Raw genomic sequence first — 25,567 nt, forward strand, 5'->3', positions numbered from 1 at the left:
CGATTTCAAAAATATGACATGCGTGGCCACTTAAGGGGATTATGGGAAGTTTCTGGAGGCTGATCAGCGTGCAGTAATGCAACACCTTGTTCACATTGACGCCTGGGTGTTTCAGCCAATGCGCCCCAACTTCTCACCGAGGTGGAGTACCAGGACAGATTGCTCTAGCCCTAGAGTCAGAGCGCTCTACGTGCCTTGCCAGTGTGGACGGGTAGTGAGCTAGGGTGCCTGGGGCTGCTTTAATGCACTCTAACTTGCAAGTGTAGCCAAGCCCTTAGTACCAGTGCCACATAGTCTGCCTCTTCCCTGAGCTAAAAGGCCCATGCCATGTATTGGCTTTTGACACTCAGGGCCTTCAAGTTTGAAGTTGGTAATAGAGCCGTGGGTCAAACAAGTAGAGTTAGCAGCTCCCAATTGGCCCAAGGTTCAAGTAACTTCTGATGTGGGAGATACTTGTAGGACCACTGCTTGAAATTGGATGGTTGCCCATAAATCTGCTTGCTTACAAATAACTGGGCTTTAACAAGAGATCCAGAGAGAGCTTATGGACCTGATATTACACCACAGAGAACTTGTTTGGAGAACGGGAGCCAAAGGAGAGTCTCTCCAAATATTCTTTCAAGGGAAGATTCTGCTTCATAAGCAGACTTTCATGTCAACAACGAACTTCAAGGAAACTCACTACTACCCTGCACTGGGTGCACTGTCTCAGCTATGCCAAAATTAGAGGAATTTGGAAAATGTGCAATGGTAGTTAAATGAGGAACAGACATTCTGAGAGGACACTTTTGCTAATACCATTGCGTAGGATGTCTGATATGATGAACGTCTGCTCACATCCAAGTATAAGTGGAAAGACTCCAGACAGACGCACTAAAGTCCTGGAGACTGACATTGCCCAGGGAAGGGTCAATCAGGGACACTGGAATTAGACCTATAAACAGATTGCATGCTGACAACCTGCAAGAGAAACAAGGTAAGGACCATGGAAGCTACTTGCTCAAGTGAAACTATGAGCGTTTACGTATAGAAAGAACATATTTGAACCCTCTATGAGATTACTAATAGAATCTAGACCAGGGATTGTTTTAGCTTTGCATTATATGCTTTCATATTATTTTAGTTGTCTCTTCTTTACTATGGTGTGTAAGCTTTATTTGTAATTTGGGTCCTCAGATTGAGAACGTACAACAGTGAATTTACTCCAAACAAAGGGAAACCCCTTTCTTAACTCTGACAAGAAGAGCAAAAAGTACCTCACCTGATCCACTTAGTTAAGATGACCTCCAAAGAGGGACACACAGGCGACATTCAGCAGGGGAATGCTGGGGGAAAAGAGACCGTCATGACTAACAGCAAGATTAGGGAATGAAGTTACATATTCTGCACACCAGAGGAAACACACTGCCCTAGGAAAATATCGTTCTCAAACTAATCAAAACGGTGATATTTACCTATTGCTAGAATCAGTTTTTCACCTGAAATGGCATTTCAGTTGTTGCATGTAACTCAAGAGGAAGTTCCTTACATTTAAAATATTGATTATGAACACAGCAAAATATATTCAGTTTACCTTTATTGAGCTGACAAATACCAGCCAAAAAAAAACATTTATAAAAATCAAAATATTTAAATAACCAGAAATTGAGAGAAGTTCCCTTACTAGTTCAATGAACAAGATCTAGCAACTACTCTATAGTTTAAAGTGATTTTTTTTAACTTAACATCTTTTGTGCAGCTTTTCTATTATGCTGTGTGGAGATATTAATCAAAGTTGTATACCCCAATTCTGTAATGACAATGACATTTATGAAACTTCAACACTTTCAAAAAAAATCTTAAACTGTTCTTTTGGACATAAAATCATCATGTGTTGCACTGCCACATTCTATGGTGCAGTCAACTACATAAAATAAATTTTAGTTGGTATGTTATCAGTGAACAAACTATCTAAATCACTGGTTTAGCTTTTGCCTCATTTCACATGTTATACAAAGGAACTGACTATTTTCACTGCTAACTTGAAATACTACACAAAGAAACAAGCAATTCAGTAAAAAAATGGTCAGAGATCTCCTCAAAACTGATATACTAATACAGTATATTTCAGAAACTGACTACAAGTTAAGCTACTAAAACATGAACAAAGTTTTTGCCACAAGTGTATATGATTTCAGAAATACTAAAACTTGGCTAAACTGCATTGAAACTGTACATCTCATTCAGCAGAATACAATACATATTCATCCAGGTGAAAATAAGTTTGTTTAAGGACAAAAGTTTCATCATAAATAATTTGCAGCATTTATTCAATATTGAATATTCAGATACTTTATCAAGCCAGTTACATGTAAAGTAACCTCTGCAATTTAAATTACAATGTATAATGTGCATCATCTAAAATCACTAGAATGCAGTAGCTTACAATTTACAGTGAACTTTGAATGAACCAACAAAAATGAAACCGGTTTTAATATGGAGATTTGAGGGAATACTGTACACTACCTGTAACAGACATTTAAATGACTTTCATGCCAAGCTCAATCTATGTAAAAAGAAAAGGGATAGTCATTTCAATAACTATGAATTCTTTCACTTTGGGATTTGAACACTTACCTGCTCTGAACATCTAAGCCCTGTTTCTAACTAGAGCAGAACAAGGAAGTTTCTCCACTGGCAAGATAGTTATTCCACCCAGATTTATGATTGGAAAGAACTTCATTTTTTCTTGATTAATATCTTCACAAAGAGCAAGATCACAAGTACAATGCGTACACTGTTCTAAATATAACTTCAAGCAAAAGAAATATTTAGAACAAAGCTGCTTTTTTATCTCAACAACGGTTTCCAAGTTGAAACTAGACTTGGAAATTCACCCATACAGTCAGTTGACAGATCTCCTGACATTTTCAGGGCATGTTATCGGATTTGCCTGGCATGGGAACTATCTAAAATACAGAGTTATGTGAATTTGTAACAGCACTTTATGAAGATTTAATGCGTAACACACTTACACAGTAAATATTTTACAACTTTAATATATTAAACATCTCAGCAAGGAACATAAAGCCTATGCACACAATACAGTGACATGAACAAACATTAAAGACTTATTATTTCTCCTTTTAATAGCACTGACATCGTGAATGGTTAACAATATTCTAAAACAGTCTCCTTTCTCCACACAACCTATACATACAGTATCATATGGATATATTACATAGCACAGAAATAAGCAGCAGATGCATTAAGGGAACAGGGGCTATATGGATCATATAGCCTGCCTAGGAAGAGATCAACATCAGAAAACCATTTATGCAGTCAGCATAGATACAATCAGTATAGCTAATTAAATACCCGTCATTTTCAAAAGTCAATCCACAGCAAGGGGAAGAAAGGCTTTAGAGAAAGAGTTTTGCACCCAGCTTCAGAAGCAATATAAGCAGATTAAGCTATCAAAAACTGGGCCCACTCTGGACTGGCCTTGATGCACATGCAGTACATTTGTTTTCAGAATGCAAGATTAATTGGGAATGTCCGCACTAGTGTTTCGATTTCCATATTTGTGATGAATGACTAGCAGCACAACTCCTAGAAAGAAGCATATGGACCCCACAGTGATGTAAGCGATTCCCAGAAATGGATTTTTGCCTCCCATCCATGATATGGTGCTCAGGATCATCCGTTTCCGTCCATCGAAACTGTGCACAGGGTAATCTGAAGAACATATAGGAAAATTCATCCCAAATCCAGTCATTTAATTAGAAGTGTGGCTGGCATATTAAAACATGAGATCATTTCAGTTGTTAACAGAATGTAACACACCCTCCCCAAAATATCTGATTTCCTTAGTGACCTAATTTTCATTCTCAGTTTTCATGTACTCTCCACTACTGTGCAGCAAAATGAAAGACAACAATAAGGCCCTCTCACTGACCAGTACACAGCTGCTAGTCACACAAATGATTAAGAACTCTTGTACGGACCCTGCTAAATTTTTAATATCAACTTCTGCAACCTTCCTCCTGTCTGGTATTTTGGATTCTCACCTAACCTTCAATCTGTCATCTACTTTACCCGCTGCTCTGACCACATCCGTCTCATTAAACCCCTTCACTGGCTTTCATTCACTTTCCAGATCAATTTTAAGCAGAAGCTGGTGTAAACTGTCATAGCTCCAATGACTACAGTTTACACAAGTGGGGGGAGATGGTCCATGTTCAAGGCTCCCACCTATTTCCTATTCTTTTCACATTGTCTTTCTTTCTCTCTTCACTACACCCAAACCGCCTGCTTTACTTCTCCCCTTTTCAGTACGTCTTCACTGTAGAAGTAACTGAGATGACTGGATCTGGACATGATTATCAGCACAGACGTAGCCCAGCCATAAAAGGCAACAGCACACAACTATACTCGAGTGCATCCATTGGACTGTGTTCACTTGGGAGCTGTACTCTCACATGTGAAGCATTAAGACTTCTGGGGTAATATCCTATGGTTTAGTGCTGCATGGCTCTATGAACTATTGCCACAGTGTTTTGAGGAAGAACCTGTCGGTCCTTTCTGGGCACCTGTGCTGAAGTGATCTTAGCTCACCAGAAGAAAACCATTTCCAGTTTGTCATACTCTAGATTTCTGTCTGTAGCCTCCATTCTAACTTGTAGCATGGCCTTTATCCAACAAATCTGCGGTTGGCATTAATGAAACTCTCATTCTGGAAGCAGATGCAGGCATGACACTGGTAGGGGGCATTCTGGCCGCAGTTTGTAACCCTGAGAATGCAGCAGTGTGCCTTGCTAAGGAGATCACAAAGGCTGAATGCAGACATGGAATAGTGGAGATAGTTGATGCAGGTTTTAAACACTGTGGAATCCCCACAACCTAATGCTTCTGGAGCAGAACCACAAGCAGAATGATGGGACTATATTGTCATGGAGATCTGGGATGAGTAGCAGAGAGCCCAGAATTTCCACATGAGGAAGGCCACATTCTTGGAGCTGCGTGAGGAGCTTGTCTTGGCCTGTTAGGACCAAGAAATGCAGAAGAGACAGAGAGCAAAAATATGTAGCCTGGTGGAGGATTGTGGGAAGGCAATGGCAGACTAGTAGTTCCTGAGTTGATTTGCCTGTGCTCACACTGCAAAGTGAACTGGTTACCAGACCATGCATAAGCAGCACTTTAGCTTTAGCCTATAGCCCCAGACTGGCCAGCTAGCCAGGGCTGAAAGCATCCTGACTATATACACAGATCTCTAGCCCTGTTATGAACTAGGTAAGGGACAAAATCCAAGTAAAAGCCCAAGTTAACTCTGCAGCGAAGACAAGACCTAAGGGTCCTCCAGCTTTGTCTCTGGGTTTACCATGCAAGCCCTGTACCTGGAATCCCTCGCTTGCATTGCCATGCCTCCACCACCTCCTCAAAAGGCACTATCGTTCTCTCCTCAGTGAAGTATTAAACTGCATGATTGTCTTTATACCTGTCTAAAGGACTTAGCATATTACTGCCACGACATTCTGTACAAAAAAACTAGTAAAAGAAAATGACTAACGTTACAAAGTCAAGCACTCAAAATTAAGAAATGCCAGGACTAAGGTTGCCAGAAGATTGATTTACATATCTTATGGATCAGGCTGCATCTGTATATCCTGAAATCTGTGCAGCAGCATGCTTCTGAATTTCTTGATCAGGAACTGAGAACTCGTAAATTAAACTAAACAGATTACACTGTAGTGTGTCAGAAGCTTCTAATTTTCTGGAACCAAAATTAATTGGTTTAAACAGCTTGCAGACTCCACAAACATATCCTACATTCTTCCTGACCCAAAGTTATTCACAGTTGATGAAGTTTAAAAACTCAGGCTGTTTGACAAAACTCATCAAGAAGTCTCTACACATCTCAACATTCTCATAGCTTCAAGTTTTCACAGCAAAAACCAACACAAAAGCCTACAAAACAGTCTAAGGACCAGTTCTCATTTGAGGACAAATAAAAAATGCGAAATGTTTAGATCAGGAAGTTTCCATGTGTCTGATAAATGCCAGGTTTTTCTATAGTGATTCATTTGGGCACTCTTTACAATATCAAACTGGTTACCTCCAAATTGGTTGCCCTCTTCAAACCAATTACCAGAGCAGTCTTCTTTGCACAAGTAGTAAACTGGGCTGATAATTTCATTAATTTACAAATAGACATGCTATGTGGTTCTGCTATGCAACTAATAAAATAAAGCACAAAAAGGATATTAGTTATTCACAAACAACATTCTGAAAGCTATAAATACATACATTCAAATATTCCAGGTGATATTAGCAGTTTTTAAAGTTTCAATAAAGGATACTGTATGTGATGTCCAAAGAGTACTTTCCAGCTTGTAAGGTAGGCTGCAAGTTATTTTTTCTCTCAATCAGGCGATATAGTTTACGAAATGTAGGCAATGCTGCAGTACGCATCCATACAATAAAGTCTTCATTGATGAACCCATTGTTGTCTGTTTCGGAATCCAGCATATACACTGGTTTGGGCCAGTTCACAGGCTTTGTCGTGCCTAAAATTAAAGAATTCAATTAACTAGAAATATTTAGACAAGAGGTATATCTTGCAGGTTTAGATACTGGTGTGCACTTAAGAACTTTTTTCTAAGGCTGAGTCTACACTACCCGCCTGAATCGGCGGGTAGAAATCAACCTCTTGGGGATCGATTTATCGCGTCCCGTTGGGACGCGACAATCAATCCCCAAATCGACGCTCTTACTCCACCAGCAGAGGTGAGAGTAAGCGCCGTCGACGGGAAGCCGCAGAGGTCGATTTTGCCGCCATCCGCACAGCGGGGTAAGTCGGCTGCGATACGTCGAATTCAGCTACGCTATTCACGTAGCTGAATTTGCGTATCTTAAATCGACTCCCCCCTGTAGTGTAGATGTAGCCTAAGACTCTGAAGTGTGTGTGCAATTCCAGATACTGGCAGTCAAAGGTAATTTCGGTTTTGGCCAATTAAAAATCAATACAAGGAATTAATACAGTTGTCAGAGGACAGAGGGTCATGCTCAGATCAATTTCAGTCAAAAAAAAATTAGATTTGGGGAAAAAATGATTTTACAGAACCTATCAATAGAAATATTTTTAAATTTAAGATTAGTGAAGTGCTTTTGGTATTTAAAGAGTTGTAGGATTTCTCTGAGAGTTAGCAACCCAAAAATTGCAAAACTGTGTTAGCATATTACAATCCGAAAGTCAGAATGGTCCAAAACTAAGTGAAACACAAAAAATAAAAGTAGTCTGAGTGGTACAAAGTTACATTATTAGAATATAGTAATCCAAAGCATTATTAGTGGTATAGACAATACAATTTCCTTATGGATATGATTTTAAGCCAGTATACCTTTAAACATGACACGAGAAGTTAGAACCAGATATCAAAGAATTAACAGAAAGGGTGAAACAAGCAGATATTAAAAATAGGCTGGTAATTAAGAGCAACATTAGCTGCACTACAGCATTAATTGCTAGCTGAATATTTTGTTTCAAACAACATTTAACTCTTATAAGAATGAACGTATGCTTGAAAGCGATGACTTTCAAGATAATTTGGTTTAAATAAAGAGCATTGCCCCACTCAGTCTCACATAGAGCAATACTCTTCCATAAATATTTACAAGTTAGTTAGCTGTCAGATGCAGTGAATGTGAGTTTTTAAAACAATCCATATTATAAAATAAAGGATTTGACTTAATTCCCTATAAGAGTTCATAAAGTTAGAATAGCATGCCTTGATTTTTCTTTTTATGTTTATGACATTTATGTTTTGCTTGATAAACCACTAACTTTACTTAAGACATTTTCTAGAATTTCAGAAAGATAGGCAGGGAATTCTAACATATTCTGATTCCAGCATTTTAAAAATATCAGTTTCTTTCAATGACTGTACTGATTTTAAATCATTAATAAAAATACTACAGTAAAATAGAGACACACATGATAAAATGATTTTCTGAATCTCTCTCTCTCTGCATGGCAAAAAAAGTGTTGAGCTTGGTATTCTTAGCAGACCACAGCATAGTTATATTAGGATGCCCACTACAATGCTTGTACTGGGAAAAAAAAAAAAGCTTTTTATTAAAATGCATTTGACATGTTTTCAGTATTTTGTTATTCAATTTAAAATTTTAAGTTCTTACCTTGGAAAAGTGCTGTCAAATTATTTGTATTTCCAGAAGGATTCCTGAACTTAACATTTTTATCTGTCCACCAAGCAATACCTTTTTTATTCAAAGTAATAGGGGTCCTTGTTTCATTATCAATGCGAAACAATTCCAATGTATCTAATATGAGAAATTCAAGTTAGAGAAGGGGTAGAAAAACCTTCAATTGACTCTAGTTTCATCTGTTCGGTATTATTTGATATTTCCATAAAACTGGAGAAGGCAGCATTTATAGCCATGACTATCAGAGCAAATGAATTGTTTCATAGAACACAATATATCATACAATCATAGCAATGTAGGACTAAAAGGGACCTTGATAGGTCTTCAAGTCCACAGCACTGAGGCAGCACTAAGTATTATCTAGACCATCCTTGACAGGTGTTTGTCTAACCCATTCTTAAAAACCTCTAATGACAGAGATTCCACAGCCTCCCTAGGTAACTTGTTCTAGTGCTTACCTACCCTTATAGTTAAGTTTTTCCAAATGTCTAACCTAAATCACCCTTGCTGCAATTTAAGCCCATTACTTCTTGTCCTGTCCTCAGTGGTTAAGGAGAACAACTTCTCACCTCTTCTTAAAACACCTTTTACATACTTAAAGACAGTTATGTTTCCCCCCCCACCCCCACCTCCGTCCAAGTCCTCTATTCTTCAGAATAAACTAACCCAATTTTTAAATTTTTTCTTCATAGGTTATGTTTTCTAGACCTAATCATTTTTGTCGCTCTTCTCTGGATTTTCTCCAGTTTGTCCACATCTTTCCTGAAGCATGGTGTCCAGAACTGTACACAATTCTCCAGCTGAAGTCTCATCAATGCTGAATAGAGTGTAAGAATTACTTCTCGTGTCTTGCTTATAACACTCCTGCTAATACATCCCAGCATGATGTTCACTTTTTTGCAAGAGATTTAAATTGTTGATTCACAATTTGTGATGCACTACAACCCCCAGATCCTTTTCTGCAATATTCCTTCCTAGGCAGTCATTTCCCATTTTGTATTTGTGCAATTGATTATTCCTTCCTAAGTGTAGTACTTCACATTCATCCTTCTTGAATTTCATCCTATTTAATTTAATAACATTTCTCCATTTTGTCAAGATCATCCTGAATTCTGTCCCCGAAAAGGCTTGTAACCATTCTCAGCTTGGTATCATCCACAAACTTCATAAGTGTACTTTCTATGTAATAATCTAAATAATTTTTGAAGATATTCAATAGAACCAGACCCAGGACAGATCCATGCAGGGCCCCACTCTGATTTGCCCTTCCAGCTTGACTGTGTACCTACCAATTCTCTGAGTTTGCTAAAGACTGACTTCTTGAAGCCCATTGTCTTTATTCTGCTGTTTTCTCTCCTACCATTCCTCAGAATCATGAACTCTATCATTTCATGATCATTTTCACCCAAGCTGCCTTCCACTTTCAGATTATCAAATAGTTCCTCCGTTTATCAGAATCAAATCTAGAATAGCCTCTCCCCCAGTTACTTTTTCCACCTGCTATAATAAAAAGTTGTCACCAATGCATTCCAATAACTTGTTGGATAAGCTGTGCCGTGCTGTATTATTTTCCCAGCAGATGTCTGGGTAGTTGAAATCCACCATCACCACCAAGTTCTGTGTTTTTGGATGGATTTTATTTATCATTATTCGTTGTTTTAAAAAAAGCCTCATCCACCTCTTCTTCCTAGTTAGGTAGTCTACAGTAGACACCTACCACGACATCATCCCTGTTTTATACCTCTTTTATCCTTACCCGAAGACTTGTAACAAGTCTGTCTCCTACTTCCCTGTCAACCTCAGTGCAAGTGTATACACTTTTTATATACAAAGCAATGCTTCCTCCCTTCTTTCCCCTGCCTGTTCTTCCTGAACAAGCTTTACCCTCTATCTAATATTCCAGTCATCTGAATTATCCCACCAAGTTTATGTGACACCAATTATGTCATAACTGTGATTCAATGGTATTTCTGATTCTTCCTGTTCATTCCCCATACTTTTGCATTCGTATATACATATCTATTTATTAGATTTCCCCCCTAAATTTCCTCTGCTCTCCTTTGTCCCTGCTGTGCTTGCCCATGTTTCCCCCCCGACTCTGACCCTTCAGATCTCCATATTTTATTTTATATACAGTAGTACATGTATACTAGATAAACCTAACAGCCAGTGCCATGTGGAAGTTATCCCCAACCCTTGCTGTCATAACTGAATGCATCTGATAAAACAGTTTCAGAAGGAAAATAAGCAGTAGCAGTTCCCCTAGCATGTTTCTCCTTCCGCACTCAAGCATAACAAAATCTATTTGCTTTGCACCGTTAAAGCTTGTCTAATTTAAAGCCAAAATCCTCTAACATTTTTAATCAATTTCAAATAATTTATAGCACAATTTGATGTGTGTACCAGATTGCAAAAGTGTCTTGATATTTTTATGAGGTAATTTAAAAGAAAATACCATACCATTAAACATACTGTTGGCAATAGCTCCACAAGGAGCAATGGGTTTATTCTCACTCATGCTGTAAGGCTCACACTCCTTACTGGGATGCTATTGTTTAAAAGAAAAGAAGAGATAGTTAAGATCTGCAGCTAACTAATCCCATTATAAACTACATTTTCTGCATCCTTTGAATAACAACTTGAATTGCCGAGTCTAAACTATTTAAAATATCATTTTTAATATTAATTGTAATAGGTTTTTACTCACTAAACAAAAACTAAATCAGAGTTCAGAACCCACATAGGGCATACACTGTAGAATATAACGTTTTGTTTTGTTTTTTTAATCAATATAGTGGAGTTTTTGTATGCTTTTGATCTAATGCTTCAGAATAACCAAAATATATTTAAAACATATTTCCACCATTAAACCAATGAGAAAGTTGACTATCTGAAAAAAGACTTAGGCACTTAACAGTAAAATATTTATATACTGATGTAAGACCAATAGATACTATAAAATAAAAAATGTAAAAATGGTAACAACTCCCCCAACTTGCCCTGTTTTGAGACAAAACATCCAAGTAAAAAAAAAACTGATTTCAGTGGCACAACAGCCATTTACTGGAACTCTCCTACCCTTTTATAAAGGTCCCAGGGAACAGAGAAAGAAGTAAGTATCTGCTGGAGCCGCAAATAGCCAATAACTCCCTTATCAAGAGCCTAAGGCCCAGTCTTCACTTAAAACTTAGGTTGACATAGCTACTGATATGAAAACTCCATACCTCTGAGCATACCTTTCGGGGGGGGGGGAGGAATAGCTTAGGAGTTTTAGCATTGGCCTGCTAAACCCAGGGTTGTGAGTTCAATCCTTGAGGGGCCCATTTAGGGTACTGGGGTAAATATCTGTCTGGGGATTGGTCCTGCTTTGAGCAGGGGATCTCCTGAGGTCCCTTCCAACCCTGATATTCTATGATCACAGATATGCTGACCTAATCCCCAATGTAGATGCAGCCAGTTTGATGGAAGAATGCTTCCGTTGACCTAGCTATAGTCCCTTGGGTACGTGGAGTTCCTACAGTGATGGATAAACCGATTCTGTCACTGTAGTCTATGTCTTACACTAAAGGGCATAGCTATGGCACCACTGCTATGCTACTGTAGCACCCATAGTTTAGATATGGCCTAATTAAGAACATAAGAATGGCCCAAATGGGTCCGACCAATGGTCCATCCAACCCAGTACTTTGTCTTCCAACAGTGGTTGGTGCCAGATGCTTCAAAGGGAATGAACAGAACAGGCCAAATATCAAGTGCTCCATCCCCTGTTGTGCAGTCCCTAAACCACTCACTGCCAGAAGCGGAAACACCCAGAGATTGAGGTTGCATCCCTGATCATCTTGGCTATTAGCTGCTGATGGACCGATCTTCCATTAATTTATCTAATTCTTTTTTGAACCCAGTTATACTTTTGGCCTTCACAACATCCCCTGGCAACAAGTTCCACAGGTTGACTGTGCCTTGTGTGAAGAAGTACTTTCTTATGTTTGTTTTAAACTTGCTGCTTATTAATTTCATTGGGTGACCCCTAATTCTTGTATTATGTGAAAGGTGAATACCACTTTCTTATTCACTTTCTCCACAACATTCATAATTTTATAGATCTCTATCATATCCCCCCCAGCCATCTCTTTTCTAAGATGAACAGTCCCACTCTTTTTAATCTCTCCGCATACTCATTCTTTGCCATTTCCTGTACTTTTTCCAATTACAATATATCTTTTTTGAGATGGGGTGACCAGAACTGCACAGTATTCAAGATGTGGGTGTACTATGAATTTATATAGTTGCATTATGATATTTTCTGTCTTATTATCCATCCCTTTCCTAATGGTTCCTGAAATTGTTAGGTTTTTTGACTGCTGCTGCACATTGAGTGGATGTTTTCAGAGAACTATACACAATTACTCCAAGGTCTCTTTCTTGAGTGGGAACAGCTAATTTAGACCCCATCATTTTGTATTCATAGTTGGGAATATGTTTTCCAATGTGCATTACTTTGCAGCAATCAAAACTGAATTTCATCTGCCATTTTGTTGCCATGTAACCCAGGTTTGAAAAATCACTTTTTAACTCTTTGCAGTCTGCTTTGGACTTCACTATCTCAAGTAATTTTGTATTGTTCGTAAACTTTGCCACCTCACCGTTAAACATATTCATAAATGATCTGGGAAATGGGGTTAATAGCATAGGTCCCTGAACAGACCCTATGGGGACCTCACTATTTACCTCTTTCCACAGTGAAAACTGACCATTTATCCCTATCTTTTGTGTTCCCAAACCACCTGTAGAAGACAAAGCATGCCTAAAGAGCCATGAGAAACTTCACATAGTTGTTTTGAACACATGCATTTTAGTATTGATATTTGATAACTAGTAGCTAATCAACTGGAATGCTAAACCTGAGTACCCAATTCTAAGGACTGAAAACTGCTAACTAGCTGGGCATTGTTCATTAGTGAAAGATAAAACTTCAGACAGAACAGATGGAGCTAAACTGGTTTCACTGCCTGAAAAGCACAACAGATCTAAGCTAATCAGAACACATTTATTTGCAGTAAGCAATGATTAATCTACTGTACTACATCAGATAGAAGTATATAATGTCCATTTAGTGTAACATATATGAAGTCATCAATATAACATTGTCAAAGAATCAATGTCTCCTACTACACAAAGAAAAGTGTCTATTTCACCTCAATGTTGAAAATGCTTCTGCAGCGTATGGATTTATGTTACCTAATTATTACCGATGATTAGACTTGAGCATAAGTTTACTTACAAGTAAAGAATTATTATCGCCATTTAGTTGGCTGTCATCCCGAGACTTCACATAACGACGATGGTTTTGATAGAAGTTGGACAGTCCATAATACATAAACACATTGGTCTGCAAAACACAAGGTGGCAGATTGAAAGAGGATATTCAATAACACCAATACATAAGATAATGATCCATAAGATACATTAATGTGTTGATACAGGCAGAAAATTGACAAATCTTTACATATTGATGTTCTATATTTATTCTACATCAGTAATATTCATAATGTATTAGCTCAGAAGACAAATCAAAACAAAATGTTTTAAACTGCCAGTACTGTAAACTCAGCCTGGCATCTGAAAGACAAGTTGTGTCCGTCTAACCTCACATATCACAAGTCATCATCAAGAAATTCTGAAATACTTTACATTCGCTGTTTAACAATTCAGAGGCAACAATGAAAGATTTTTTAGTGTCAATATCTAAGTTCAAGGGGCTTCCCACACTCGTATCCAACACTAAGACCCATATTCACAAAGGGACTTAGGCACAGCAATGCTGAGTATTGCTGTGCCTAACTTTTAGGCACCTAGAAAAATCACTGAAAGAATAATGGAATCCACAAAGCCTGAGTTAGGTGTCTAGCCTAGCCTTTCTATACAATGAATGTGGAGAGATAGGTGACTAAAGCTGTGATCCACAGAAGCCAGCAAGCTAGGTGGCTCCTTGCCTAACCTAGTCAATGGGCGATGCCAATGAGAGGGGTGTATCCTAAGCCCTCCCTCCCCCTTCTCATGGATTTTCACTAGCTAAATCGTGGTTGCAGGGAGGCATCTAAGCCTGCTTGTGATCCACTGCTGGGAAAATCCTCTCCTGGAGTCAAACGGCTTAGCGCCTAAGCCATTCTTGCATGAAACAACGGAGGAGCAGCAGCCACGTTTCTTATAACTTTTAGCCCAGTGGTTAGAGCACTCACTGGAATGTGAGAGACCCAGGCTCAGTTCCTCCCCATCCCGTCTGAAGGGGAGAATGGATTTTAACAGTGGTCTCCCACTTGTCAGAAGAGCGCTCCAACCACAGGACTATTGGGTATTCTGATCTGGGTCTCTCTCACTAACCACACAGGAGTGGTCAGGCAGCATCTGGTCACACGGTATTGCACAATACAAGTAGTCTCAATTTTCCAAATCTTTACATTACACAGAGTGTTTCTGAAATTCACACAGAAACTCAAATTTTCTTTTAAAACATAAGACCCCCAAACTTTTGTAAAACTGAATGCCCTTAGGGACATTCATAAAACTAGTTTGCAAGCTTTGTTTACACTGAGTTTATTGTTAAAATCTCCTTTAGTTGCACTACCACCCACATGGTTCCATCAATGACTGGGAGTGCTAATGTAGGCTGGCCACTTGCAGCTTTACAACAGGGTCATCTAACCCTGGTTAATGATAGTTAAAACATCAGCAGGCAGTCTATGCGAATGCTCCTACATATTGTACCATCAGTGGTGCAACAGAAAGAGAATTTAATAAACTCAGTACAGACTGTCAAAGTCTCACATGGTAAATCTATGGATTCGTGACTTAAGGATCCAGTTAACGTTAAACATTTCTGGATGATGATAAATAAATTAAGACCTGATTCAAACCTGTTGCACCAGATGCAGTTTGTGGAGAAGACATACAACACACAGGATTAGTTGATGGATGAAGAGAAGAGCGTTAAAGGATTTAATTTTTAAGAATAAGGCAAGTATGATGTTCCTCTAATATAAAAATTTAGTTTTTTTGACTTAGCTAGTACAATACCTTACAAAAGCAATGATAAAATGCAAAAGGCATGAACATAAAATTAAGAACAGGAGTACTTGTGGCACCTTAAAGACTAACACATTTATTTCAGCATAAGCTTTCGTGGGCTGCAGCTCACTTCTTCAGATGCATAGAGTGGAACACACAGACAGAAGATATTTATACATACAGAAAACATGAAAAGATGGAAGTACGCATACCAATTGTAAGAGGCCAATCAATTGAGATGAGCTATCAGTAGCAGCAAAAGAAAAAACTTTGAAGTGATAATCGATATGACCTATAGAAGGTGTGAGGAGAACTTAACATGGGGGGAAAAAAAATTCAATTAGTGTAATGACCCAACCATTCCCAGTCTCTGTGTAGGCCTAAGTTAATTGTGTCTAATTTGCATATTAATTCGAGTTCAGCAGTCTCTCTTTGGAGTCTGTTTTTGAAGTTTTGTTGTTGCAAAACTGACACCTTCAAGTCTGTCACTGAGTGATTAGAGAGGTTGAAGTGTTCTCCCACTGATTTTTGAATGTTATGATTCCTGATGTCAGATTTGTGTCCATTTATTCTTTTGCGTAGAGACTGTCCAGCTTGGCCAATGTACATGGCAGAGGGGCATTGCTGGCACATGATGGCATATATCACATTGGTAGATGTGCAGGTGAATGAGCCCCTGATGGTGTGGCTGATGTGGTTAGGTCCTATGATGGTGTCACTTGAATAGATATGTGGACAGAGCTGGCTTTGTTGCAAGGATAAGTTCCTGGGTTAGTGTTTTTGTTGTATGGTGTGCGGTTGCTGGTGAGTATTTGCTTAAGGTTGGGAGGCTGTCTGTAAGCAAGGACTGGTCTGTCTCCCAAGATCTGTGAGAGTGAGGGATCATCTTTCAGGACAGGTTGTAGATCTTTGATGATGCGCTGGAGAGGTTTCAGTTGGGGGCTGAAGGTGGTAGCTAGTGGCGTTCTGTTATTTTCTTTGTTGGGCCTGTCCTGTAGTAGGTGGCTTCTGGGTACTCATGTTTTCATGTTCTCTGTATGTATAAATATCTTGTCTGTGTGTTCCACTCTATGCATCTGAAGAAGTGAGCTGCAGCCCACGAAAGCTTATGCTGAAATAAATTTGTTAGTCTCTAAGATGCCACAAGTACTCCTGTTCTTTTTGCAGATACAGACTAACACGGCTGCTACTTTGAAACCTGTCATAAAAGTAAGAGTAATTCTGATGATAATTCACACACAAAGTAACAGACCTCAAAGGGTTGATCCAGTGTAAAGTTAATGGTGCAAGTACAAGGTGGTGTGCTATTCCAGGACACATTTAAACATTTGTTGCAGGGACTAGAAGAGTCGGTTCCCGTGTAATCAATCTGCAAGAGAAAGAGGATACTGAGTTACAATGAGAGAAAGACATAAATCACGATTACTAAACCAAACAGACTGACGTAATCTCTGCTCTCTCTCAATCAACTCCATCTCAAATCCAAAGAATATTCCCACACAGAAGACTTCATATAGAATTAAGGTTTCACAAGTGGATTTTTCACATTATAGAACGAAAAAAAAATAAAAATAAAAAAAGAATGTCTGTGCTAAAAACAAATCAACTCATGGAGGTTTACTTAATACATTGTTACTCCCCATTTAGGTGCCTAAATGGGGAGGCAAGATTTTCAAAGGCAATCAGACCCCAATCTGGGAGCTGCTGGCTGCTTTCGAAAGGCTAGCTCTTAATGTAAGATATTAAGACAATGATTTGGCATATCTTTAAAGAAAGCTAGGAAGAATAGATTACCACTGGATAGTGGAGAATACCATCAGTGTTTATTTGATTGATTGTGGATTACCTAACTTTTAAAATGATGTAATTCAAACAACATTAATATGAAGAGTTAAAAACCTCAGAGAATATATACATGGGTCAACTCATCACCCTGTTTGGTGTTTTAAACAAACCTTTATTGCAAAGTATGTAAATACAAGAATTTTGCACTGTGTCCTGACAGAACAGTGATAATTTGACCAATTGTTTGGATGGTTTTTCAAAAGGTAATTGAACATTGTTTTGTCTGGTCTATTGTTGCAGTTGAACCTATTGCCGACTCCCATTATCAACAATACTTTTTCTAGTGTATATCAGGTTTGAGTGTCGGCAAAAAGATTGAATTAAATAGGGTTATCTAAAAAATAAACAAGTTTTAGGCCCTGCCTTCACCTGGAAATAGCACCATTTCAGCAGTCTCTGTCAGCAATGTGTTTGGATATAGATCTGTAACAGTGCTGCCCAGTCTGTCCTTATCTATACAGGCAATTAAACAGCAGTTGAACTAGTATTGTGCAAAAAAACTTCAGGACCAGACTCCAAAGAGAAACTGCTGAGCTCCAGTTCATTTGCAAATTTGACACCATCAGATCAGGATTAAACGAAGACTGTGAATGGCTATCCAACTACAGAAGCAGTTTCTCCTCCCTTGGTGTTCACACCTCAACTGCTAGCAGAGCACCTCACCCTCCCTGATTGAACTAACCTCGTTATCGCCATACTGATTTATACCTGGCTCTGGAAATTTCCATTACTTGCGTCTGATGAAGCGGGCATTCACCCACAAAAGCTTATGCTCCAATACTTCTGTTAGTTTTAAAGGTGCCACAGGACCCCCTGTTGCTTTTTACAGATTCAGACTAACACAGCTACCTCTCTGATAGTATTGTACTGACACCTGTTGTCAACAATTGATAGTTTTCCTATGACAAGCCAAACCTATGGTGAAGTATCTTTCAGAGACCTTAATACTCAGAACCCACTCTATTTTCTAGTCAGCCAAAGAGTCCTACATAAAAAACAAAGCTTGTTATTTTAGGGTTAAAAAGGCAGGTTATATTTTAAAATGTCAAGTCTTTAAACAACTGACTGTAAACTCTATGAAGTAGAAAATCTCTCTCTCTACATGTCTGTATACAGACAATGGGACCATACTCTTGATTGGGGCCTCTTGGCTCTATGGTAATACAAATAATAAACAGTAATTGATAGTAGCAGTAATGCAGAAAGAGAAAGAACAAACCCCATATTTTTTTTTTCATTTGTGGGTCACCTATAATTGATAGCACACTTAACTGCCTTGTTATAGGTCAATTTTGTTCATCCCGACAAAGTCAATAATTGGACAACCAGTCTGTATACATCATATTATTGATAGTTTAGACCTGGATCAGGTATCTTTTAGAATTGATTTTCAATGTTATGTTTCAGCTCCTGAATGATTCCTAAATAAATTAAATTCCAACACTTGTTGCACTGCTCCCAAGGTAGAGGAAAAGAAAGCAAGAGAAACTGGTAAAACACCGAAGACACCTTTTTGCTAGCCATATACTTGTTTTCCATTGAACAAAATTATTTATTTTTTTAACTGGACTTCTATGAACACACTACCCATCCTCTGAAGTATGTTCGTGTGACCTCAACAGAATTTCAGAAAATGCTAGAAAAGCGACTCATGTAAAAGATATGTAATTTTATGTTACGTTAAAGCTGTTGGAAAGGTTCCATATTTCAATTCATGACAAGTGGAACGGAAATCAGTGTGAAACCTATATTGATACACGACATTTAGCTGAGTGAGAAGTACTACCAAAGTATGCTTAAATTGCTTCTTATACACCCCCTTCATAAATAAAACCAATACAACCGTTATTTTTTGAACAAGACACAGTAACTTATAAATAATTTTATGGAATAAACATGTTTGGGTATAGTAAGAAGTGGAATTATTCACTGACTCAGACAGCTATTAAATGTATTAGAACAGAGGTTCTCAAACGGTGGTCCATGGACTAGACTGCAGAAGAAAATTTGCTTATATATCCTTAAAAAGACAATCATTAAAGAGTCTGGGAAATAAATGAATGATCCCCATTGGCATATAATCTTTTATCATCACAACGTATACCCCATGCCATTGAACCTTAACTTGTCAAAAAAAAAAAAAAAAAAAAAAAAAAAAAAAAAAAACCACACAACACAGTGGGACCAGATTTATTTATTTATTTTTAAATGAACATTCCTCTACAGCTAGCAGATTTTATGTATTTATATAGACACTATGGTCTTAGTCTCAATATAAGAACCCAAAAAAGAAAATGAACAGAACGTTTCCCAACCAAGCTCAAAAAGGCAAATAGTACACAAAATGTAAGAAACGTGGCCAAAATTTTCACAACTAGGAACTTTCAATTAAAGCTTCTTAGTCTAAATTTGGGCTCCAATCCCAAAAACACTTAACCGCATGTTTAACTTTAATCAGTGGGATTACTCAGGCAAGAAATGTTAAGCACATGTGCAAATGTTTGTTAGGTCAAGGTCCTAGACACCTATATAAAAAGCAGTATATTTTTCAAAGATATTAAGTAACTGAAGCACCACTGACCTCACACGGTACATCTTCACTGCATCTGGCAGCTTAGGTTCACAGGCTTGTGTTAGCAGGGCCGTGTTAGCATGCTAAATATAGTTGTGTAGATACTGCTTTGACACTGTGGCTCCGGCTCTCAAACCCACCCTACCTCTTAGGTTAGAAAGCCTGAGCTGCAACATTTATACAGCTTTTTTATCACAGTAGCGTGAAAATACAAATCTGTGGACCTGGGCTGGGAGACTTGCTCCAGATGCAGTAAGACATACTCATCAAGGCTGGGAGGGCACAGCTTTTCTGAAAATCAAACTAAATAAATTTAGTTATCTAAATATAGATTTAAGACCTTAACTTCAGGCACTATGTTCTGAAAAAATTGCCCTTTGATTTTAAATATTTTTTGTTGTAATAATTTATTCTAGAACAAAACTAAGGACATTTGTTTCTTTAAAGAAAAGATAAGATACAATGGTGGTTAATGTGTTAGAAGCAACAACTTTTTACTCTTGTTCCAATCATTAAAGGAACACTCAAATTTAGAGTTTACATGTCCATCCTAAGTGTTATTTCAAGAAAATGTCTTAAGGTTACTCTATCAAATCCAACCATGTTCTTTTAAGCAGCTCAGGTTTGATTTTGAGATGGGGTGTGTGGCTCAAATCTGGGAAGAAAGGCATGTATATTTTTAGAAAGCAATTAAGAACACACACAATACTGGGAGAACAAAGTACATTTCTACCTTATCTTTTAAATTCCTTGCCTTTGAGGGTTTCATTTATTTTTTTAAGTAGTCTGATGTTTATATTCCTTTGCATATTGTATTATAGTAGTGTTAACATTTTAACAGAGATATACAAATGAAAAATCTCAGACACTCTTTCAATCTAGCTAATGAAATAATTTCCACAACTATTCCATCTTCACTCCACTGATTGACAGATAGAAGTGAACAATACTGTTTTTTATATAACTGGTATGACTTGATCTGCACACCAAAGGGTATTTTTAAGGTGCTCAGTCTGCAGCCACATATGTGCTTCACTTATTACTGTGAGTAATCCCACTATTTTAAATGGGACTACTGAAAGTGGTAAAGTTAAGCATATATGTAAGTGAGGGAGAGCGAGTGAGGGAGGGGACCCTGGGGGGGGGGGGGGAAGGGGCAGGATAGATCCTTAAATTCAAGAAGTGATCTTTGGTGTAAAAAGGTTGGAGACCACTGAGCTAAAGAAATCAGTATCAAGGGAGGAAGCTCAGGGTAGTAGGCAAGGTCATTTTGAGTCTTCCACTCTATATTCTCTCAACCTCCATTAGTCAATGCAAGAGATAAACAAGTAATTAAAAACAGAACGTTAACATTTGACCAAATTGACAAACACAGTCACTTCCTACAGAAGCCATTTCTTCACCTCCAAAACCACATCAACCACAACTGCATGAAGAGACAAGGAGGATCTGGCAATGCCCAATAGAACAGCAGAACCTCTTTAATCCTGCAGGCTGCTAGACTATCATACTACCTATAAAACCTACCTCACCTGACCCTGGTCTGAGGAATGGCTGCTCCATGAGGAAGACTGGGTCTTCCAGTTATTACCCAGGCTGGGGATTTTTCTCTGTGTTTCAGAGTGGCATTTGTAATCTCAACCATAATGTGGTAAATTATGGAAGACTGAGACCTATTAGCTCCACACACACCCCACCCCAAGCCAGTACTGTACAGCTAGGTCTCTACAGGGTATTTCCCAGACGTGATCTGCCTGGGTTTAGAAAGCCCAGCTCCCTTTTCCGAACATTTCCTGCCAGGGTTTCACCGAGAGACGAGGGATGCCCAGCGCGAGCTCAGATACCAGCTGAGAACAGGAGCCGGGAGACCCCGGAGCCGGTAACCACCACAAGAGAGAGTTCCCCTCCCAGGGCAAAGCCCCCCCGTCTAACCGCCACCCCACCCGGGCAGGGAGAGCCAGCGCCGGTCACCCAGCCCCTGGCAGCCCGCTCCCCGTCCCGACCTCACTCACCTCGTACTCGCGGATGTTGTTGGAGGTGACGAAGATGCCGATGCCGATGGGGATGAAGATGAGGCCGATGATGAAGAAGGCGGGCAGCACGGTGCCTGCGGTCAGGATGGGCTGCCAGGCCGGCAGGCGTTGCTGCTTGAATGCCGTGTTATCCGGCTTGCGGCTCTTCCCCGCCCCGCCGGGGACCCCCACTCCCGACGGGTGCCCGTCCGCCTCCTCCTTCGCGTTGTAGTTCACCGCCATGGGGCCGCCGAGGAGGGGGAGCAGCCAGCGCTCCGCTCGGGAACCGAGGCCGCCTCCGCTCGGGCCAGTGAGGAACGGGAGAGAACTGCGCCTGCGCGCGAGGAAGGGGACAGTTCCGCACCCACGAAGCCACTAACAACAAACAAACGTCACCAGCTCCCCTAACCGGGTGACCGGGACACTGTCTTCCGCCCGCCCTCCCTCCCCAACCTGCGCATGCGCCGCCGCAGTAGGCGAGGCAGGGGTTTGGTTAGATCTAGGGCGCATAATCGATGACTAGAAGCTCCACTAACCTCCACCCTTCCGGCTTAGCCGGGGCTCCCCGCCCGTGCCCTGAAGGCGCATGCGCAAAGAGAGAGCGACAGAGCGCGCCCACGCATGCGCAGTCTTTCTCGCCCCGGTTGGGGTGCACGACGCTCACTGTGGAGGCGTCGCGTGACCAAGCTGCGCGCGCCACGCTGCCGTCACTGTGGGCTGCTGCGGTGCGTTACGAGAACGACTCTTGTCCTGTGCAGAGACGCAAACACGTCATGGGGCGGGGAACGACGCTAGTTTGGGCACCGCGGCGCGGGAGCGCCTCGAGCCCAGCCGGGCCCCCAGCGACCATTGCTGGTCACTGCCTGCCTCCAGGGGCCTTGCCGCGCCACTGCTGCGCTGACGGGCTGAGCCCCGCGTGCGCTGGGAGAGCCGCTAACGGCTTTTGTCAGACGCTTCTTGCGAGGTTCACAATGAACGAGGAAGAGCTGAACCGTCTGGGATCGGCTGTCTACACTGCTGCGGTAAATCGACCTATGCTGCGCAACTCCAGCTATGTGAATAACCTAGCTGCCATTGTGGTACCTGAGGTCAAGTTATTGCGGGGACGACACTGATGGGGGTCGATGGGAGAAACTCTCCCCTCCACTTACCTTACTCTTCTCGTGGGAGGCTGACTGGAGAGCGATCTGCTGTCAATTTGCCAGGTCTTCACTAGACGTGCTAAATCAACCGCCGGTAGCTCGATCTCAGAGCCTCATCAGGGCTGTAGTGTAGCCGTGCCCTATTGTCAGGGGAGCGCACCATCGACTGGACCTGCCCTCTGCTGGCCCAGGTTGCGGGGGCGCGATGAGGCAAAGGAGAGTGTAAGCCGTCTCCTCTGTGTTCCCACCCAGTCACATCATCTTCTGCCAAAATCACTACATAGGTGGACTAGTTTAATTTTGACTGTACTTAGAAACTGTCTTTGGCTTGGTACCCAGTCTGGGAGCTAGTTTTGTTCTTTTGTCCAGTGTAACTATTTTGGTTAGGGGTGTGATTGATTTTTTTTTTAACTGAAATAGTTATACCAGTACAGTCTCTAGTGGGGCTTTAAATATAGCAGTGTAGCTTATTCCCCTTTTTTGTGAAGAAGAAGAAAATTATACTGGAATAAACACTTGTAGACAGATTATTAGCGCATCCACCTTAGGGGAGTTGTATGACTTTATAGGTATAGGCAAAGCAGTACAACATGTGTTTAGATAGGGTCATAGATTGATATTATTCCAGGATTTTACATTGGGGGATAGGGGAATCACATTTAAGCAAGCAAAAATAAAATATCACATATAATTTCACATAATGGTGATAAACTGGCTAGCTCAAACATTTTTGCTTTGTGGAGGGCATTAGGCAAAATGAATAGAAAGTGGGAAATAAACACATGTTTTTAAAAGAATGTATACACACCAGTATTCCTTTCCCCCCAACGCCCTTTCTCCATCCCAGGCTATCAGTGATATCCTATACCTATGCAGAGCTCAGTGTAAGATTGGAGCCTTAATGTGTTGTGTTTGTTAATTAATCTTTGATGAAATGAAGACTATAACTATATCAAAGACTGGTAAAAAATGTTGAAATTAACTAAGCCCTGGTCTACACTGGGGGTGTGTGTGTCAACCTAAGATACGCAACTTCAGCTATGCAAATAGCGTAGCTGAAGTCCGTGTATCTCAGGTCAGCTTACTTGGCCGTGAGGACGGTGGCGAGTCGACCGCTGCCGCTCCCCTGTCGACTCTGCTTCCGCCTCTCGCGAGCTGGAGTTCCGGAGTCGATGGGGAGTGCGTTCGGGGATCAATTTATCCACGTCTAGATGAGACACAATAAATGGATCCCCAATAGATCAATCAGCGGGTAGTGAAGACCTGCCCTTAGTTACATTTGAAAGAGACTTAAAGATTGAATGTACGTGTAGGAATAATAGCCATGTGGTATACTTCTTAAAATCTATATATCACATTGAGTCTGAAAAAAGCTTTTTTCTCTTATTGGTCGGTAACTGATTAAAACATAGGAAACAAAGGGTAGGATTAAATGCTCAGTTTTCAGAATGGAGAGAGTTAAAAGTGGTGTCCCCCTGGGGTCTGTACTGGGGCTAGTACTGATTCATAAATTATCTGGAAAAAGGGTTAAACAGTGAAGAGGTGGCAAAATTTGCAGATGATACGAAACTATTCAAGATACTTATGTCCAAAGAAGACTGCTAAGAGTTACAAAGGGATCTCACAAAACTAGGTGACTGGGCAACAAAATGGCAGATAAAATTCTGTGTTGAAAAATGCAAAGTAATGCACATTGGAAAACATAATCCCAACTATACAGATAAAATGATGGGGTCTAAAGTAGCTGTTAACACTCAAGAAAGAGATCTTGGGGACATTGTGGCTAGTTCTCTGAAAACATCCACTCAATTTGCAGTGGCATTCAAAAAAGCTAATAGAATATTGGGAATCATTAAGATAGGGATAGATAAGAAGACAAAAAAATTCATATTGCCTCTGTATAAATCCAGGGTATGCCCATATCTTGAATACTGTGTGCAGATCTGGTTGCCTTGTCTCAAAAAAGATATATTGGAATTGGAAGAAGTATAGAAACGGGCAACAAAAATGATTAGGGATATGGAACAACTTCCATATGAGGAGAGATTAATAAGACTGGGACTTTTCAGCTTGGAAAAGACGACTAAGGGGTGCTGTGATAGAGATCTATAAAGTCATGACTTGTGTGGAGAAAGTAAATAAGGAAATGTTACTTACTCTTCACATAACATAAGAACTAGGGGTCACCCAAAGAAATGAGTAGGCAGCAGGTTTAAAACAAAAGGAAGGATTTCTTCACAGAAGGCACAGTCAACCTATGGAACTCTTTGCCAGAGTATGTTGTGAGGGCCAAGTCTGAGGGTGCAAAAAATAACTAGATAAGTTCCTGGAGGATAGGCCCATCAATGGCTATTAGCAAGTATGGGTTGAGATGCAAAACCATACTCTGAAGTTGCCCGAAGCTGGGAAATGGGCGACAGAATGAATCACTTGATTGGAAGACAGGATGTTGACCTAGATCAGGGGTCGGCAACCTTTCAGAAGTGGTGTGCCAAGTCTTGATTTATTCACTCTAATTTAAGGTTTCGCGTGCCAGTAATACATTTTAACGTTTTTAGAAGGTCTCTTTCTACAAGTCTATAAAATATAACTAAACTATTGTTGTATGTAAAGTAAATAAGTTTTTAAAATGTTTAAGAAGCTTCATTTAAAATTAAATTAAAATGCAGAGCCCCCCAGACCGGTGGCCAGGACCCGGGCAGTGTGAGTGCCACTGAAAATCAGCTCGT

At 40.0% G+C, this 25,567-nt stretch overlaps 1 protein-coding gene across 4 annotated transcripts; it reads right to left on the reverse strand.

The window, feature by feature from the left end:
* Window positions 1-1,559: 1,559 nt before the first annotated feature.
* TMEM30A (transmembrane protein 30A) lies at window positions 1,560-23,251 on the reverse strand. 4 transcript variants are annotated; one of them, XM_008178096.3, is made up of 8 exons: window positions 22,848-23,251; window positions 21,697-22,030; window positions 16,520-16,636; window positions 13,484-13,591; window positions 10,663-10,750; window positions 8,176-8,319; window positions 6,339-6,545; window positions 1,560-3,717 (listed from the first exon to the last, which is right to left on the reverse strand). In XM_008178096.3, exons 2-8 carry the CDS (start codon window positions 21,937-21,939, stop codon window positions 3,524-3,526), a joined length of 1,101 nt encoding a protein of 366 aa, XP_008176318.1. In that variant the 5' UTR covers window positions 21,940-22,030; window positions 22,848-23,251; the 3' UTR covers window positions 1,560-3,523. The 4 variants fall into 4 exon arrangements, with proteins under 4 accessions (XP_008176318.1, XP_065444144.1, XP_065444143.1 ...); XM_065588072.1 differs by having other exon boundaries at window positions 22,780-22,869; XM_065588071.1 differs by lacking the exon at window positions 22,848-23,251 and adding an exon at window positions 22,233-22,283.
* Between the last annotated feature and the right edge of the window lie 2,316 nt (window positions 23,252-25,567).

Source organism: Chrysemys picta, chromosome 3, assembly GCF_011386835.1.
Source record: "Chrysemys picta bellii isolate R12L10 chromosome 3, ASM1138683v2, whole genome shotgun sequence".
NCBI lineage: Eukaryota > Metazoa > Chordata > Testudines > Emydidae > Chrysemys > Chrysemys picta.